We start from the raw sequence: 19,533 nt of genomic DNA, 5'->3' as shown, positions 1-19,533 counted from the left end.
AGGGGCTACGCTAAATTAATATACTTAATGAATATACAGGGATGGCAAAATGCAAATAGCAACTCTTCTTCATTAACTATGTCAATAAAGTGAGAGAAAATAAAATAGACTGGCACATTTGGATTTTAATTTCTTTCCATTACTTTAAACTATTCAAAAAACCTGAAATACATCTTCCTAGATTTAAAGCCATTAAGCATTTGGCTGAATACAAATATTTAGAAGAAATAGGTCTTTAGACGTCAAGAGTGTGATGTGATTCATTGATCTCTTGAGGTCAGTGAACAAGTTCCAGATAGATGTCAGTCAACATTAGACCAGTATCTAGACTTCTAAGATTTTGAATATATTATGCATTCATTTATCTATGGAGGTGTGTCTTATTTTGGAGATAAATATATATATATGTATGTATAGAGAGAGAGATAGATATGTCAAATCTCTGTCTAATATGACAAACTTCTAATTTTATCTTTATTTTCATATTTTTGGTGTTAATTTTGACTGGGTCTCTGAATCCCTTGCACTTCAGAAGTGAGTGGTCACATCTCACAGAGGCAGTCTTGGAAATCACAGCTCTTTCTTGCTTAGAGTAAGTTTTGGACCTTGTAATCCTTAAGGTTAATTGCTGTTACCTCTATAAATTAAGACAGTTCACTCATGTTATTTGGTTCACTCTGGAAACAGAAATATGCACTAACTATGTAAATTAAGTCATCTTAATGTGCTTCAGAGGTTGAGGGGTTATATGGATTAAAAAAACACAAGCAAACTTCCTTGCTTCAAAGCTCAGACAGTGAGAATAGGCCAAGACTATCTCAGATGCTCTCATGGAGCAATTTTAGGTTCCTGTTTCCGATTTCTATACACAGAAGAAGTTCCTGTACAGTTCCCCTCATCCTTTTACCCGCTCAGAGTCCTTCTACGCTGCTAAATAAAAAAGGTCTGGGAAATAAGCTTATGTATGACACCTTTAGACATCTGTATTGCTTAATTGTTGGCTCACTTCCCAGACTTGTTTAGATCCCTCCAGCTACTGTTTTCCTAGTGAAAACCTGGGTGTGACTCAGGGAGAAGTTTGCTTCACATACCATTATCAAGAGTCTGTACAGATGGAGCTGTACCATTTGTCTTCTGCTGCCTCTCAGAGAGCCCCATCCTATTCTCAGTAAATTGCATTCCCAAATCCCCCAGTCTGTCCTTACACTGCTTCCCAATGCAGTGCACCATTACTTTCATGCCATAAGAATATCATTGTCTGGGATGCAGCGTCAGCACGTGCTGCATTTCAGAGCTGCAGCCAGTCCCTATGGGAGCAGTTGGCACAGTCAGACAGCATCAACATGTGACTGGTCTGGCAGTGAGTATGGGTTTGGTCTCTTTGGTTTCCAGGTTCTCTGGTTGAGTGGAAAGGAAAAATAATCTAAAGGGAATCATTGTCTTATCCTAGTAAAGCCTTCCCATTAAGAACAAAGATTGTGCTCCCTAGGAAATGTAGGTTTGTCTCCACACTTCAGAAAAACTATCAGATTATTTTAGATGGAAGCACTATCTTGACTTCATATGATTGAGGTTTCTTTTTCTAAGTCACAACTTAGAAGAGTCTGTGGGGAAACATCCTTGCAGGGCATTCATACTGCTCCATGAAGGAATTCTGTGCTGAGTAAGCAGATTTATGAAATGCCACACTAGTCTGTTTGCCCAGAGGCAGCACTAACTAGCCACCCAGTGCTATCGGTGCATGGGCTTGTGTCTCTGTGTAGCACTGCTTCATGCTGTACTGCGGTGATATTTGTTAGGTCACATTGACAAACTCATTTTCTTGCTTTCCTGATTCCATTGGTTTCATTTAATTTGGGAAAGACTAGTTAGCCTGACACAGCCATAAATTGAGTATATAAAAACCTATAAAGGTCATATACAATATTCATGACATTATTACAGGTTGACATTCTCATACTAGCTGTATCCTGTCACATACCAGAATCCTTGCACTTGTTGTGGTGATCTAATAATTCAGAAATGAGGTGTATTTACCCTTCCAGAACTATTTGCAAAATCAGCAGGAAACAAGAGAGTCACTTCATTTGCTGCATTAAAAACTTTTATGGGAAGGCCTCCATGTCAGCAAACAGCAGTTCACAGAACAATATTTGGACACATAAGAACTGATTTTTCCTAGATGAGTAGTTCTTTTTTCCTTTAAAGTTTTGAAGTGATCCTGTTCCTTTCTCCCAAAGAGGGAATGAAATAAATAAAGTCTGACCTGATAATCCTTCCATATCCGCTGAATTCCCTGAGGTAACTTTCAGATTATTACATTTCATGCAAATAAAAGCAGTTTTCACAAACTTCAACAGCAGGTCACATTTTCATCAGTTTTTAATCAATAAAGTATATGCATAGGTGTTTGCAGATGTATATATTGTTTCTTAGTTTTGAATCCATGAAATATGAGTACTAGGTATTTTTTATACGTGTATCATGATTATCAGTGCAACTTTAAAATACTGTCTTTTGCAAGATTGGCATGGGCTTTCAAGAACCCCAAAAACATTCTAAAGCATGTCACATTATTTTTATTCTTACAGTTTGTGAAGTTCCTTTTTTTTGTCATTCATCGTTCTCCATGCTGAGTGCTTCCCTTAGTGTTTTTTTACTCTGCACTGAGATGCTATTGTGCCAATGTAGAGACCTTTTTATGTCAGTGGGCCTCCAGTGAGAAGTATCTTCAGGTCTGATTGCAAGGAAGGGCCTCCTTGTCTAATACGTGTAACAAAATGTTTTTGTGGGAGGATCAAATTGATTTTGAGTATTTGCACAGTAAGTAGAATCTTTTTACATCAGTCGAGATATTTCTGAGATAATCTGAAAGACCAAGCAGGTTTATTGGCTACCAAAGGCCAAACATATAGTCAGAAACATTTACTTTTTTAATGCTATTTCAGGTCTATTGTTTTTCTTGGTTTCTACCTTTAGTTGATATTGCTTTAAATAAGACGCATACTTAATATGCGGACAGGTAGCCCAAGTTACACTGAGACTAGTGAATGCTTTTTCTTTCCTCCGCAGACAGTAGTTCCTTCTGTGACTGTAAGACCAATCTGAAAGGATATTGTGTAGAATGAGGAAAGAAAGTACATTACAGATAAGAGAAATAATGGGTAGGTGTTTGTGTTGTATAGATATAATTGAATAACTGAAGCTCGATAGTGAGGGAAAGTGGGTTTTTTTAATTTTGGGGTTTTTGTTAGCCTGGTATTTCTAAAATGATTTTTTTTCCTAGTATATTTTAGTTAAGTAAATATAAGTTTGTTCCACAAAGCTTCAAACATTGATGTGTATTGAGAATGAATTGGCACATAACTGGGATTTATAACATGAAAAAAACCTTTGCATTCAAGTATCTATGGATATATGCTTAGTATTTGATGCGTGTCAAAACTGTCTAACCTGACTAGAATGTGATAGTATACAATTTTGGGATTTTTAGACATATATTTTTGTCATCTTAGTCTTAATACTTATAATTAAATCTTAGATGTCTTTCTACCCAGTTACCTATTCAGAAAATTGCATGTTTCTAGAGAAAAAAAATTAACGAAGTTAAAAAATAATGTCTTTTTTTTCAGCTTTCTACAATTTGAGTGTTCAGTCTGTGTGTTACAACAGTAAATTTTATGTTTAAAGAATAAGAGCTCATGAGCAACTAAGAATTATTTCTACCAAACTGCATATTCTAGATTATATATAATTTAAAGGTTTTTGAAGCCCTTGAAGCAAAATCCCTATTGTAATGAAAGTTTGACACAGATGTGGAATGAAGATATGAGGTTCTAATAAGGATAACATTACTAATAGTTTAGTTCTTTGTATATTGTCAATCCAGTTTTATCTTTAATGCTATTGCAAGTCCTGTAAAACCATTTTGCCTTTTTTTTTTTTTTTTTAAAGACACAAAGGCGTTGGTACTATGCAACTTATGAAAGCTCAGGATACTAACAAGTTCTCAGAATTGTTTGGTTGCTATCTTTCAACAAAACACCTGTGCAGATCAGAGTGTGGGGAAAATGTCGTATGTTACATACTAATCTCAAGGAAGCACTCGATGTAATGATGAATGAAAGTTACAGGGAGGAGTGAGAGCACTATTGTATCTGCTCAGCTTCAAACATCCTAGGTGGCTGATAATCATTGCTGCCAAAAAGCCTGCCTTGTAGACTCTCAGCACAGCAGGTAGAGAGGGAAGCAGCACAAGAGGCCACAAGAGCTGGGAGCTCGGGCTGTCTTTGGAGAAGAGTTTTCTAACAGAGTTTGGAATGCAGTGTGGAAAGGCCAGCTTACTTCCCGTTCTAACACCACTCAAAACTTTTGACAGGTTTGAGCTATTCCTGTAAAATGCTTAGACCTAATTGCAGCAGCTTTTTCCTATACAATAGTGCTGTCAAGAAATATTCACCTATTAAATTTCTTTGGAGTGTTTCCTCACAATAGATGTTTTAAAAACAGTTTTGTTTATTTGTTTTTCCCACTTCAGAATCCAATTTGGGAATGCGAATAAAAAGTTTGCTTGTTTCTTGAGGATATCAGTGTTCTATAATGGTTCCTTACACAAAGGGGGCTGTTCTTGACAAATCTGTGTATCAAATTTGTCTTTCCTTTAATAACTCATCAGTTTGCCAACTTACCTTAACGTCATGGACTTTCCTCAGTTCTAGTAAACCTTACAGGAAATGGACCACATATTTATTGTCTTTGGTATTTACTGTTTCCTTTTCTTTTTTCTGTTAAGAAATATTACCATCTGTTGTTTTCCAGATTATTTTTTTACATATTCTCTGATTTCTCTTTCATCACCATCAGTTTGGTTCTTGGTTTTTTTTTTAAGAAAGGAAAAAAAATACTGTAATACTGTCAAAAGCTTTAAGCAAGATAGGGTTGAAATGCAGTTATCTTTCCATCAAATGTTTTTGTGTAGTTCTCTTTTCATTACATCCTCTGAGTACATTTTCACTCACAATCAGTTAGCGCCCATTATTCTCCTAACCTGGAGTAATGGCATGGTGGTAAAGCAGAAACAGAGTTAACAGATAAAGCAGATACATTGCAAAAATACACTATACCCATATGTAGAGAAGAGGAATTCAGTGACATTTTTGATGGTAGAATACAGCAAGCCCAGCAAGCTGGGCCAAGGTTGCCCAGCAGAGTCATGTTCTACAGACCCGTAAGAGCAGAGAGTCTGTCATGCCGCATGTCGTGGTTTAACCCCAGCTGGCAACTCAGCAGGCTTTTTGTGCAGTTGGGGTGGTGTAAGAAACAGAAAAGGCCTTGGCTCTGTGTAAGTGCTGCTCAACAATAACAGAAGCATCCCTGAATTATCAACACTGTTTCCAGCACAAATCCAAAACATAGTGCCATGCTAGCTACTGTGAAAAAAAATTAACTCTACCCAGCCAAACCCAGCACACCATGATCATGTAGCTTATAATCGTGACTGGACTGAATTGTCCTGTTCAGATGTCATTGTGCCAATTCCCTAAAGGATAATAAAAAATTGTGTTTTTCTAAATCTAATACTTGAAGATAAATCCAACTTCCATGTTAATGTAAGTGCATATATCACAAGAAGGTGATAAATGAGCTTTCCTTCTGTTATTTTCAGAGCCAAATTTTGTATCATCTTATGACATTGGGAACTTTACTTATTTCTTCTTCCGGGAGAATGCGGTGGAACATGACTGTGGGAAAACAGTATTCTCTCGTGCTGCTCGGGTGTGCAAAAATGATATTGGCGGCAAATTTGTGCTGGAGGATACCTGGACTACCTTCATGAAAGCTCGTCTGAACTGCTCTCGCCCTGGAGAAATTCCATTTTACTATAATGAACTTCAGAGCACTTTCTTCCTACCAGAATTGGACTTAATCTATGGAATTTTTACCACTAATGTGTAAGTAAAATTAATTATATATTTTATTTTCTTGCTGTTTGTGACAGCATAAACTTAAACCTCTGAGCTACTCTCTTCTGCATATGCCAAGTAAACATCATAAATTCAAACTTGTTTTGCCCAATCCACTGCCCTCTTATGAACAAGCGGTAGTTCCAAATGTTTTCCACATGAATTGCTGAAGAAATGAGAGGAGGAGGAATTCTTCGTGTTTCCTTACAGCAGGGTGGCAGTTGTGTTTAAGAGTATTCTGTCGTCATATTCACTTATTCTTAGAAAGACATTAATATTTATTTTGCATACTATTGCATGATGTACTTATGAAATAAGTATCATATAATTGTAATGTGACATGATCATGAATTTGGCATGATGTAATTTGATCATGTCAGGAAGAACACACCTTACCCAAAATAAGACAAGAGGTTCTCTTATGTATTTTAATTAGTCCTCACATTTACTTTAGTGAGTTTAAGGGTCAAAACAGGAATTTATTCTGATTTTAACTGAACCTGTTTTATCAACAAGGTTGATAAAATTGAAAACAAATTCAGTTTGGTCTTAAAATGTGTTAAATGTTAAAAAATTGGGTCAAAATTAAGCTCCCTGGACTCTGAGCTTGATACCAAGAGCTGCTTAACTCTTAAGAAAAAAAAGAGGCATTTGTCTCAGAAATTTCCTTTTTTACTTTAACATGATAACTGGAGTTCATCTGTTGCTCAGTGAGAGCAGCCTCTGTGTTGTGTCTCTGCAGCCCAGTATTGAAACCACTGGAACAAAGTTTCCGATTTTGGGTTCTGATTCTCTTACCTTCTTGTCAGTGTCTTGCTGTGTAAGTCAGTTTTGTCTAGAATTTTAGAAGTTTCTTGGGCATCTAAAACACAGGCTGGGCCCCTTAAACAATGGGATACCTACCTTTTATAAATATCCATTAATCAGGTGGAAACAGTCACAAATTAATGTCAACAAATTATTATCCCTACATATTCTAGACAGTGAGCATGAATTTGGGCTTTTGGTGCAGTCCTTTATCAATACATTTAGGCATCTTCCAGATTCATGCTCACCCCTGGGCCAGCAGCTCAGGCTGTGAACAAGAGTAGTGATGGGCTGCTTACATTCAGCTGTGACAATTCCTAAATTGTGACATCAGATGATGAGCTCAACCTGTTCCAGCAATGGAGTAATGTAGTGAATTTAACCACCACTTTTATAAAGAGAATAGTAGAGATTTTGAGATGACTGAGGATAAGAAAATGTGATGATGTTTTTATCAGTAATTTTAATTTCATTAGTCTGTTTTACTAGCTAGTTCAAATAGTAAAAGGCAGGTATTTCTCAGGTGGCATACATACACACTGTTCAACATGATCTTTCATGAGAAATCTAAACAGCACTGAGATGTTTCTGTCATGAAAAGTTTGACCAGAGGAATTCTACTGCAGAAAATCCACAGGGCTTTGACCATGGAAGGGGAGTGGTGTTCCTGATGATCCTTGGCTCTTCTGAAATGGGCTTGCTAATGTTAAGACTACCTTTGCCACATGAAAGTAGACAGTATTTGAAATCTTGCTGCTAATTTCTTCTTCCCTGGTGGCCCATCATTCTGATTGTCCAACAGAGATTCAAAGAAGAATTAATTACAACTATTTGAGAGTGGGGTTTTTTGGTAGCTCCATTTAAATTATATTTGTTCCTGACATCGAATGTTGTAAGTAAATTTTTGAACATTGTTGAAATGTTGTAGTTAGGATTAGTTCCCCATGCTGACTCCCTGATCACAAATAATCTGTGGAACCCATCTGATCCACCTTTCGGCACTGCAGCTGATGGTGGAGAAACACCATGGTTTCCCACGATGGGGAACAACATACTCCTTTCTCTTGGTGTAACAGCATCAGATATTACTTAACCACATTCAGCATTCTTCAATCTCAATACATTTAGAGTTGCAATGACTTTATTTTACTTTAATTAATTTTTTTAATATACTTGAATATACTTGTGGAGGAAAAAAATCAAACATTTCTGTCAATAAAGACTGAGTAACAGCCAACCCTGCACCTTTTGTATGTGGTTGATGATTAAGTTCAGTGTAGCCACTGCTTCATAATGAAGCTGATTTTGTTTCTTTCATGTCTGAAAAATCTATAAGCATGAGTCTAATGTCCTTTAAGGACTTCAAGAAATTCAAGAAGACCTTCATATGGTTAATATACAATAATATTACTGAGCTGCATTTAGTGATAGTTTATATAGGCAAGGCATTATTAAATCCAATGATAATTGGTTGATTCTGCAGATGTTGTTAGCGAGAAATTTCAAGTTTTGGTGTTTCTTTGAAATAAGAATGACAAGCCTAAGAAACCAAATTGCTCTTTTATCCTGGTATTTAATCCATATATCTTAACTTTTTTTCACTTGCTGGTAGATTTGAGCCTCCAGGTTTTGTTGTTTGCTTGGGTTTTTTTGCCATCATTCTGGAGTTTCTATGGTATGCTTTCTTAAGCCTTGTGTAAAGTACAGGCAAAGTGTAAATAAAAAGTTGTGTGGATCAATTGTCTGCAGTTTTACCTGCAAATTTATTTCAAAATGTGAAGAGAACATTGCTAGTTCTCATATTACAAGCTCTCATAATCATTAGATTATATTCTTTACACTATGCAGAATTACTTTATTGCCATGTATATCACATTTTCAAGGCAAACACAGGAAATTTTATGTTTTGTCTGGCTGCCATTTATTTGTGTTTATTTGTTTAACAAGATATCTTGTATGCAGTCCAAGTTGTTTTCTCTTGATGGGTTTTTGAACTTGCATACTTGTTGCTGTGCAACATCTCTTGGAAGACAGGATTTTTGTGGAGCTGTCTGGGATTCCATACGGTCTAGAGACACTGAATAAATCCTTACCTTGTTTCATGTCTGTTGTAAAGAAGAAACATTAATAAGCCCTAAGAGTAATATCATCTTGAACTTCGTGACTAGAAAAGAGGTGTCCCTAGTGCATGTGATTATGTGTGGAAGTATAGCCTTGTGGTATCAGAGCAGCAGCAGAACGTAGGAAGTTCTAATTTTCTCCCACACCAGCTACTTGGCAAGGCCAACAAATGTTTTAAATGCAATATCTGTGCTTAATCAGCTCATAATTTACCACTGTCTTGAGATATCATCTCCTGGCTGATCTTATCTGCTTGGTAATTACTTGAAGGATTGAAGAGTTATTGCCTTTTTTATTTATTTTTCAGCAAGTTGACTTAATGTTGTTATTTAGGTTAATATTTATGTTTCTTTTGCAGGAACAGCATAGCAGCCTCAGCAGTTTGTGTTTTCAATCTGAGTGCCATAACTCAGGCCTTTAATGGACCCTTCAAATACCAGGAAAACTCCCGATCTGCTTGGCTTCCATATCCCAATCCTAACCCTAATTTTCAGGTATGGATACATGGGAGAGGGACAATCATTAACATGAGGTTTTCTCAAAAGGCTTTATGGTTCATGGTTGATAAGGCCCTGTCTTGCACTAGTCTAAGACCATAAAAGAACCTAAAACAATAGAAGTGCTTAGGAAGATCAGATTTCTGGCTCCTTAACTGCAGCGTTGATGTTGGTGGTGCTTTAGAGTACACTTCACATGGGCGGGATATATTTGTTGACTTAGTCACTGGTTTCCTTCCCAGAAAAAAGGATTTTTCTTTTATAGGGTCCTTATGATCAAGTATCAGAAGTTCTGTTTGTGTAGTACCAGAAGTAGGTTTATCCTCAGATTATTCACCCGCTCAGTAGTAACAGAGAGAAGTATGCGATGTGAAGGAATGAATCTTCAGGAAGGCTACTACTCTGTAGTTACAGTTACGTCAGACATTGTATTTCCAAGGCTGATTTATATTAATGAAATATTTCCATATTAGAATACTATGGGAGTCGTAGTTTTGAGGAACGTTGTTTTCCTTCAGAGATCACTGCTTTTCTCTTTAGATAGGGTAATGTCTATCATAAGATCAAGAACCATTTGAATTTCAGTGTACTATGAGTATTCAGCTGGAAGCTTTCCTGCTTGATAGATTCAGAGAAATTCTTCTCTGGCATAGTTTATTTTTTTCATTACTCTGACATACAGAGCAAGTAATTGTTTCCTGCCAGTTGCTTATTTGCCTTTCTTCATCATCTGATTTCTCATTATAAAATTACTTTCTTGACTTTTTTTTAACATTTGTGGATTTGGAATGATGACATAATTTCAGACTGAAGACTTGGCAATAATGAAAAAATAACTGCTGGGAATTTGAACGACTGTTATTTTGCTCATGCTGTAATTCATGGCATAATTTATGATATAGTAAAACAGAATGAAATTTATTACTTGGGCATGCCTTTCACATCACCCAAATATTTGATAAATGTTGTGAAGTACTGCTTTACTTCTCTGATGCCAAATATGCCTGAGTAAACATGTGGATGTTTACACATGCACATGCATTAAGCAGCTTTCTCTTTTGTGTCCTCAGTTGAACACAAATGTGCTAAAATTAACTGTCACTTATTTTGCTTAGTTTATTTCTAACTGAAACTTGTCCATGAAGTTAGTGAATGCTTTTCTGTAAGGAACAGAAAAAGCAGTTTTCTGATGTACTGTTTTCAGATTAAAAATGTCTTCAGTTTCAAAAGGAAAATGTCTTTGCAATGGATAACATTGATAGAGCTCTGCACTGTCCATTTTTTCTACTTAACGCAGAGTCTTAAGAAACTCCTAGAACTGACTGTGTTACTTTCACCTCAGATTTCTGTTAGACCCTGGCTGTTGTAGGACATGGAATTTCCTTTGAAAATTTGTCAGAAAACTATTTGGTTTGTTGGATGGTAGTTTTTCTCCTTCATGCCCTGTGAACATAGGATATAGTAAAATATTACTGTAGTCCACTTGTGCTTCTCTGTCTAATGCCCTTCCCTATTGGTTATGGTTAGGGAACCTCTATAGTACTGCCTCAGGAAAGTTGAACTTCCTCAATTACTGGACAGTCTGGTTAGCACCAAAATGGGACCTGAAGGTCAAATTCCACTGCTTCAAGATTTACCCTTGGTTTTTATTTTCTTGTACTGTAAATCAGGGAGTAAACCTATTGTTTTTGTTGCCACATATAGTACTGTTAGTTTTCTCTGTTTACAGTGTGGCACCATGGACCAGGGTTTGTATGCAAATCTGACTGAGAGAAATCTTCAAGATGCTCAAAAATTCTTCTTAATGCATGAGGTTATCCAACCAGTTATTCCAATTCCTTACTTCATGGAAGACAACAGCCGATTTTCCCACGTGGTCGTGGATGTTGTGCAGGGCAAGGACATGCTTTTCCATATCATCTATCTCGCCACAGGTATGAACTCTGCCTTGCTGTAATCACTGCAAAAGTTTATGAAGTCTTTGAGCTTTAATGTTCTGTGAATTAGTTATGAAATATGTGTAGAGCATCTTGAAAATCAGCTTTTCCTCTTTGACAGTAACCACCTGTTTATCTTATACGTTTTTTGCATAGAAGAATTTAGCTGTGTTATGTGTTATATTGTGAACTCAAATTTTGGTGTCAGTTTCCTATTCTCTTTTGAAGGTGTGAAGCCTACATGCTCTTGAGGGAATGAATGGTTGGGAATTTTACAAATGACACTTTCCAAGTTTCTGTCTTTTATTCTGTTTATGTAGTTCAGGTTACAAAGTTAAGGGCCCAAGATAAGATGGTTTAGGATCCTCTGATATAGAAGTAACTTTATAAATGGCAAATACAGCAACTCCTATTGCTATTTCTGACTTTTCTTCTAACATGTATTTTATTACCTTTCCTTTTGTCTCATTTTTAAGACATTCATTATGCAAATTTACACCCTGCCTTATTATTTGCGTATCTATATGCAAACTTAGGAGTAAAAGAAAAAGAATCCTGGACCTAAAGTTGCCTTGGTTAGAACTATTGCTTCTTGCTTCAAAATTTCAAGCTTCTTAAAAACAGCTAATGTGTTGGAGAACTGTCTTTGCAGAACAAAGATGTCCCCTGCCAAGAATGAAATACTAGGTTGAACTAACAAGTTTACAGACTCATGTCATAAAATATAAGGTAGTTCTTAAATACTTAGTCCTATGCACATTAATAGGGAATAGCTCATCAAAGTAATGGTTTGTTTATGTTCATAGTTTATCTCATTGTGCTCCTTGAAAGCTGGGCTTTTGGTAGGTTGAATCTATGCTTGGATTTGACCAGTTCTAGTCAAAACAGCCTGCTGGGTGGTAAATCATAGCATTTTAAATGAAATCATGCCAATACTAAATGATGTTTGTACTGTAGAGGTCTCCTGACAGAAACTGAATTACAGAAACATGTGCTGAGTTGGTTTTATAGAAAGACTGACTACCACTCATTGTGGGGTATTTTATTAAAAAGACGGCACAAAGAATAATGTCTTTTTTCATAATTCTGATTGTCTTCAGTTTTCAGTTTCCCTTAGTGTTTTACCTTTTACATTTGATTCAGTGAGTGAGGATCTAAAACTTTATGCTTCATGTTTCACTAATAAATTGTTTCAGGAGACTTCTTTTTATGCACCTGCGTACTTTTCACGCTGCTAAAAACGATATTGCTCTTATACTCCTTATGATGTACGCTTGCCTTTCAATTTTGTTCTTCTCTGTACCTCTGGTTTTGGTCATTCATGAAAGCAGGATACTTATCTCAGCTGGATCTTTAGTCTGACTTCAGTATATGCTTTCCCGTAGTTGGACAGTGTATGTTTTATAAGTATGAGAAATCATATGATAAAACCCTCATTCTACTCTTGAAGTTTTCTTGACGTAATCAGTTCTATTTCACATCTATTTCACTGAATCACAGTGGATTTTGTTAACATTCCTTCTACTCCCTCCCTCCCAACTGAGTGTAAGTACCAAGCCTGATTTTCCAAGAAATATTAGTATTCACTTTTTTAAAGAATTACTTTTTGCTAGATTTTGAAATTACCACACCATCTTTATATTCAAACACCACACTTACAGTATAAAATAGTAGTTTAAAAATCCCAAAGTACACCAAATTACATGGTGTAATTTATTTAAAATGCTATAATTTGAGGATGAAGCTAGTATTTTGCCTTCTTTGGGGTGCAGATCATAATTTTAATTTCATTATTTTGTTATTTGTGAAGCATCTTAGTCCTCCAGAACCCTTGTATAGAAGCTGTGGAGCAGTTAGAATGGAGTTTTCATCCTAAACTGCATATAGTAAACGATTGTTGAGAAAAATACCACTGCTTATGTAAACAACAGAAACTAAAAGGCAGCTGCCTTGATTTTGAAAATAAGTAACTTTGGAAACAGACCACATTTAAGAGTTTTGGAAATCTCTAGTGCCCAGCTTTACTCCAATATACAATGTAATCTAACCCAAGATCCTAAGACCATAAAGCATGTGTATGTTTGGGAGAGGTGACAGAGTGGGATGACAGTTACTACCGGTCTGAAAAACATTGTTGTTATTGTGTCTTTCCTGATTTAATTTATTTGCATTATTAAAAGTGGTGGTAAATTACATTTGGAGTTATTTTTTTACCCAAATCCTCCACCTTCAAAAAAACCAAAGGAACAAAAACTGCTGAGCAGAAAAGGACTTGGGGGTGGTGGTCAACAGCCAGCTGAACAGTGTTCCCAAGTGGCCAAGACGGCCAGTGGCATCCTGGCCTGTATCAGAAATAGTGTGGCCAGCAGGACCAGGGTGTGATCTTACCCCTGTACTCGGCACTCAAGGTGAGACTGCACCTTGAAACCTATATTCAGTTTTGGGCCCCTCACTACAAGAATGACATTGAGGTGCTGAAGCCTTTGGAGAGCAGGGCAACGAAGCTGGTGAAGAGCCTGGAGCACAAGTGCTGTGAGGAGTGGCTGAGGGAGATGGGGTTGTTTTTAGCCTGGAGAAAAGAAGGCTCAGGGGAGACCTTATTTCTCTTTACAACTGCCTGACAGGAAGTTACCAGGTGATGTTCAGTCTCTTCTTCCAAGTAAAAAGCAGTAGGACAAGGAGAAATGCTCTCCAGCCAGAGGGGTTTTATATTGGATACTAGGAAAAATTTCTTCATTGAAAAGGTGGTCAAGCAGGTATGGGATATATAGAAGTGATGAGGAGCCAAATCCTGTCCTCACAAACATTTTTAAATCAATGACCTGGAGGAGGCAAAAGATGGCAGTGTGCAAGTGACACTAGACTAGGGTACCAGGAGTTACACTGGAGGACAGTGGTACCATCCAATGACTTAGACTAGCTGAAGGGATGGGCTAGCAAGAACCTCACGAAATTCAGTAGCTGCAAATACAAAGTCCCAGATCTGGGAAAGACCAACTCTATGCACTGATTGTGGCTAGGGACTGACTGTCTAGGAAACAGCTCTGTGACAGGGCCTGGAGACTGGGGCAGGGCCTTGGCAGACAGCCTAACATATGCCAAGAACATGCTGTCACTGCAGACAGCCAATAGCATCTTGGGCTTGATTAGCAGGAACATAGCCTGTAGATCAGGGGAGGAGGCTGTTCCCCAGTTTTGGCCTCCCTCACTTCAAGAAGGACATTGATAACATGGAGCAAATTCAGTGGAGGGTCTCCTTCTGTTGGAGACTGGAGCACCATGCCCTAGGAGGAGAAGCTGAGTGGGAGGAAGGGCTTTGTGGGGAGCAGGGTGCTAGTAACAGCCTGCAAATACCTACAGGGAGTTTACAAGGAGAGCAGTGACATGTTCTTCACACTGGTGCATGGCAGGAAGACAACAAGCAGAGAATTTCAGACTGGATATAAGGAAAAACTTTGTCACTTCTAGGGTAAAGCAACAGATTGGATTTCCCAGAGAGAGAGGTTGTGCATCCTTCATTCTTGGAGGTTTTAAAAACCACACAGCAACCCAGTCTATGTTGTAACTATCTGTCTTTCTAGGAGAAAGTTGGAATTGAGACCTTCTGATCTCCCTCCCAACCTAAATTATCCTGTGTTTATCGTATACCAGTATAATGTGCAAATTGGTTGGGCTAAATTAAATTTTTATTCAACACTGTGATAATAGATATCACTGTGTTTTCTACTGCCAAAAGGAAAGTGCATTCAACTCTGATGTAAGTACTGTCAGTAAACAATTTGCACTTAGTGGTGTAAAAGAGGATGGATCCAACCCATGCTGTGTGAGATGTACATCACATAACTTTTTTAGCTATAATTCATTATAACATTCTGCAGAATTTGACTTTTAAAATGCACAAAGCTGAATCAGTGGAAATGTAGGCATATGGATTGGACTGAATACAAATGAATGCTCTGCTGTCTTTGTTACTCAAAGCAAAAATCCCATTTTTTGAAACAGATGGGCAATAGTTAAGAGAAAGTTCTCTCTTTACCCCCTCACATTCAGTTACTTATCCACTCTGTTACTAGAATACAAGTATTACAGAGGCGAATAACCCTGGGAGTGTAAAAGTATAATCCAACTTCATTAAACCTTAAATAGATATTATTTGAGGGGTAACTGGGGGTAAGCAAACAAATGTATTAATCTGCTGTGTCAACAGTCTTCTTTTCGTAAACCTTCGCCAAGTCATCATTCTACTAGGAGATTCTGATGAGCTAGGACTTAGCAGCTATTGCTCCTATCAAAAATATACTTTCATACTTTGGAGACACTAGTGAATTCTAACACAGAATGAAGGGATATATCAATTCTTGCACATTTTGTGCTACTGGCTTTAGGCAAGCAGAAATCCTCAGAACAATTTTCAGTGATTCAGAAAGGAAAGTCAAGGAAAGCATTCACAGATGTTCTGAACTAAAAATCATCTGTAACAGTACATGAAAAGTAGAGCAAACTAGAGAAACACTCAATAGTCTGACAACTTTCTAAGTATGAAAAGCTTCTTTGTTTAAAAAAAAAAAAATCCAAGCAAAATGGTGCTATATTTGTTAGAGTTTTGTTTCTCTCCTTTTTGTCCCTTTCCCCCCACCTCACATTTTTTCCTCCATTTTATTTCTGCCTTTCATATTAAGTGACCCATGGTTAAAAATTTTGCTGATATCGAAAGGTGTTTTTAAAACAGGATGCTGCAATGAGAGCAACTAGCCCTTATTTAGAGAACTGCTGCAAAATGTATTGATTTACTAGAATGAATGAGAAAATTATTGGATATGGTGTCTAGTTGGAGGGCATTATGAAAACATAATGAACTTACGAGTTTAGAAAAAATAATATTTTCCACTGTCTGATAAGAAACTTTTAAGGCCATCCTTTAAAATGACTTGGTGAAAAAACTCGCATGTTTTTTTCTGTTCTTCAGTTCCACTGGACAGAGTATGTCCCCTCTGTATCCTGAATACAAATGGTATATACCCAGTGGTGGATCTTAGTTATTGGGATTTAGAGCACAACATTGATGAAATTGGTGTATGGCTGACTTAAAAAGCAAGTATGAAACCTGAAGGAAGATTTATTGTTATGTTGCATGTCTCTAAAGAGTGTATTGTTCAATGAAGCGAACCACAATTTTTATGCCATAAAGCCAGGTTTTATCTGAAGCTTAAAGGTCACTAGAAGATGTTATGACATCTTTTTCCATGAGCTTCTAGAAAGTGTTTTTCCTCCCTCTTAACACCTCAAAATTACAGGTAGCAATGCAAAGAATAATGATAAAAATAATTCTGAAAAACCACATACAGCAATTATAATGAAGAAGTAGAGATAGAGAGGTTTCGTGAAGAAATTTCAGACTATATTTTTTGAAATTGCAACTGGATTTTTCATACATTTGCCTTTAGAAGGGTTTACAGGTAGTAAATCTCCACAAATATAGTATTTTTCTCATGAAACCCTGAAACTGTAGATTATCTAGAAAGTAGTCCCAGCCTCATGAAGAAATTTGGAAGTTTGCATGAAACTCAGTATGGAAATGCTACCAAAACAGTTTGTATTTCTCCTGTTTGTCTTGATAGATGGGAGTAAACTGATGCAAAGTACTCCATGATTTGATTCCTCTGTGATTTTTTTTTGTTGCTGTTCTATCTTTTTCATTTTGTTTTTGTAATCAGTACACCACACTTTTTGCTAGGGAGCAACACAAGGTCTTAATAAGAAAAAAAGTTGTGTGTGTTGTTATTACTAAAAAGAGATTTTGTCATTTTCCTGGCAGACTACATTTTTGATCAAAGCATGCAGCTTTCACAGTTTAATGTGCATTTTGTCAGAATATACAGAGTACGTGTAAAGTTACCAACCTGAAAGTTATAAGCAAATATATGTGCTTATATGCATTTCTTATGCTCTCTTGGTCAAGAGAACAACAAAATTTAAATTGACTGCATTTTTTCGAATTTGATGCTATTTCTGACTGTGTTATCTTAAGTGCATTGAGGTTATTGAAAGCAATCTGTACATAATTTCTGTAGAAAGGAGCTATGGAATTTTCATCTCCATTCAAGAATCACCTTCGTAGTCTAGAAACCACAATAGGAGTGCAATAATAAAAAGGATCAGAGTAGCTGTAATTTTGAGTCGGAAGTCAAGTGTGAAAGTGGTAGGTAGTCTGTTTGTATGTATTAATTTTTTTGTAGCTCAAAAACAGAAATGGGAATCAGAGTACAGTAGGATAATGAGGTGTATACACTGTGTCACAAAGTTGTCCTTCTGTTGTTACAAAAAACACAGTTGCTTTGTTTCTTATGCCTTTCCTTAACAAAGGTAAAGTATGCTTTTACAGAGTGGTAAAGCACCCCTGCAGTGGTTTTAAAACTATTTTCCTGCTACTTGTTATCCTTCTGGCTTTATGCAATGTCATTTCAAGAAGCTTGAAGCAAGGACACTCATCAATTACTTTGCTGTCAAAAACTGGTACATGTTGGAAGACACCAGTCCTAAGAGCAACATGATAATCTTGAACATTTGTTTCAAAAAAACAAGCAGTAAACCATAAAATTAATAACCTTATTCTCTTCTGCTTTTGCAATGACAGTTACCTCTAATAAAGAAAAACCCTAGCTGAATTAATACTCTGTTTACGTTATTAAACTTTTCAGGAAACATTTTGCTTCAAAGTTAAAAAAATATATGAAAGATTGCATGGTCTTTCTTCTAATGTTCACTTGGATTTATGCTAGCCTTACTAAGAAGGCTTGCTATATATTTCTGCTAGAGTATTAATGTTATTTTCTATGTTAAATTATCTGTAAAGACAAAGAAGGGTAATGTAAACCTTTGCTGGTTTTTTATGTAATTTAAACACAGAGATGTTGATTTGTTGCTGCCCTGTGTATTGTGTCATCTGTACTGGGCAAAGCGATTCTAAAATGTTACTAAATGAGAATGGCTACGTCTAAAGTTCAGGCTACAGAGTTATAAATGATACTATGGGTCTCTAGAGAATCAAACCTGGTATTTAAAATGTCCAGTAGTACTGATTTTTCTTGGCTTTATCACTGTGTATAAAGATAAATCATTCTACCAGATCCAGTTGGAGAGGTTTCTTAATAAATAGATGGCTCTAACTAGAGCTGCTTAAATTATTAATTGTCAGCAATTTATATGTGAGAGTTGTAGCCCTTTATTTGGTTCACAAATTACCTAGCACTTATTTGTAGTCATTTTTTGTTATTATAATCAACCCATAAATAGGTCATGATTTTGATTAGTTTGTTGCTGCTATTTGCTCATACAGTTTGTTCATATTTTCGTTAACATGTTCATGAATTGCCTGCTGCAAGTAGATGGTATTCTGTTTTCTCATGGGACAAATTTAAGTAGGAGAAGCCCTTTTTTTCTGTTCACAAATTATCATTATGTCTTTATAATTGCCCAGCTCTGTCGGATAAAGACTATAAATAAATGTCCAAAGAACATACGGTGTGTGCACTTCTGTGCTGCCACTGGAAATCACAATTGCTGCAAGAAGCAGCTACTGGCTGAAGAACAGCTGGCTATGCTTTCATGGGAGTGAAATTAATGCGTGGGCCAGGGAGGGAAAAAGATTAAAAGAGCTGGAGACAGTCTCAACCTTCTCTTTAAGGAAGACCAGCTCCTCTTTACCATGGTGGCGCTGAGCTTTCAAATCCTTTTTGACTACTTTATAAACTTGGAATGACCAAATAGCCTATCTTTCCTTTCTGTGTGTTTTGAAACTACCACTTCCTCCTAGAAGAGAAGCTAGACTTGATAAGCCCTATGTCATTTGTTATTAGACAGTTCTAATGCACAAAATGCAAAACTGTGAGCAAAAAAGGTATCTTGCATGGTGCTCAGTGTTGTCCTGCTGTCTTCAAAAAAACCTATCAGCATCCATGCCTACACTCAGAACCCCTGATAGCATGCAGTGCTAGTCAACAGGCTTGGTCCTAATTTCAAAAAACAGTGTTGGAGTTAGCTTTATACTGGGGAGGAATTTGATACTTGAACCCACACTGTAACCATTGCAAGGTCTCTTCCTGAGAGATGCGGGGAGGAAACCTTCCCTTTGAAGGGACTTGAGTTTATCATAATATTTCAGAAAGGATTAGGTAACCTGGCATGTTGCTGAGCATTGTGAACTTCTTT

The 19,533-nt window shown here is 36.8% G+C and overlaps 1 protein-coding gene across 2 annotated transcripts in view; it reads left to right on the top strand.

Annotated features, from left to right (window-relative positions):
• The window catches only part of SEMA5A (semaphorin 5A), a 324,829-nt gene that overhangs the window by 191,779 nt on the left and 113,517 nt on the right, over positions 1-19,533 (top strand). For both annotated transcript variants that reach the window (XM_050315083.1, XM_050315092.1), the window contains exons 10-12: positions 5,666-5,951; positions 9,250-9,385; positions 11,118-11,322. In XM_050315083.1, coding sequence (XP_050171040.1) covers positions 5,666-5,951; positions 9,250-9,385; positions 11,118-11,322 — 627 coding nt within the window. The remainder of the gene's footprint in view (positions 1-5,665; positions 5,952-9,249; positions 9,386-11,117; positions 11,323-19,533) is intronic.

Source organism: Myiozetetes cayanensis, unplaced genomic scaffold (assembly GCF_022539395.1).
Source record: "Myiozetetes cayanensis isolate MyiCay16 unplaced genomic scaffold, myiCay2020 scf1, whole genome shotgun sequence".
NCBI classification, from domain to species: Eukaryota; Metazoa; Chordata; class Aves; order Passeriformes; family Tyrannidae; genus Myiozetetes; species Myiozetetes cayanensis.
The sequence above is the reverse complement of the archived record's forward strand: the minus strand, read 5'-3'. Positions and strand labels throughout refer to the sequence as shown.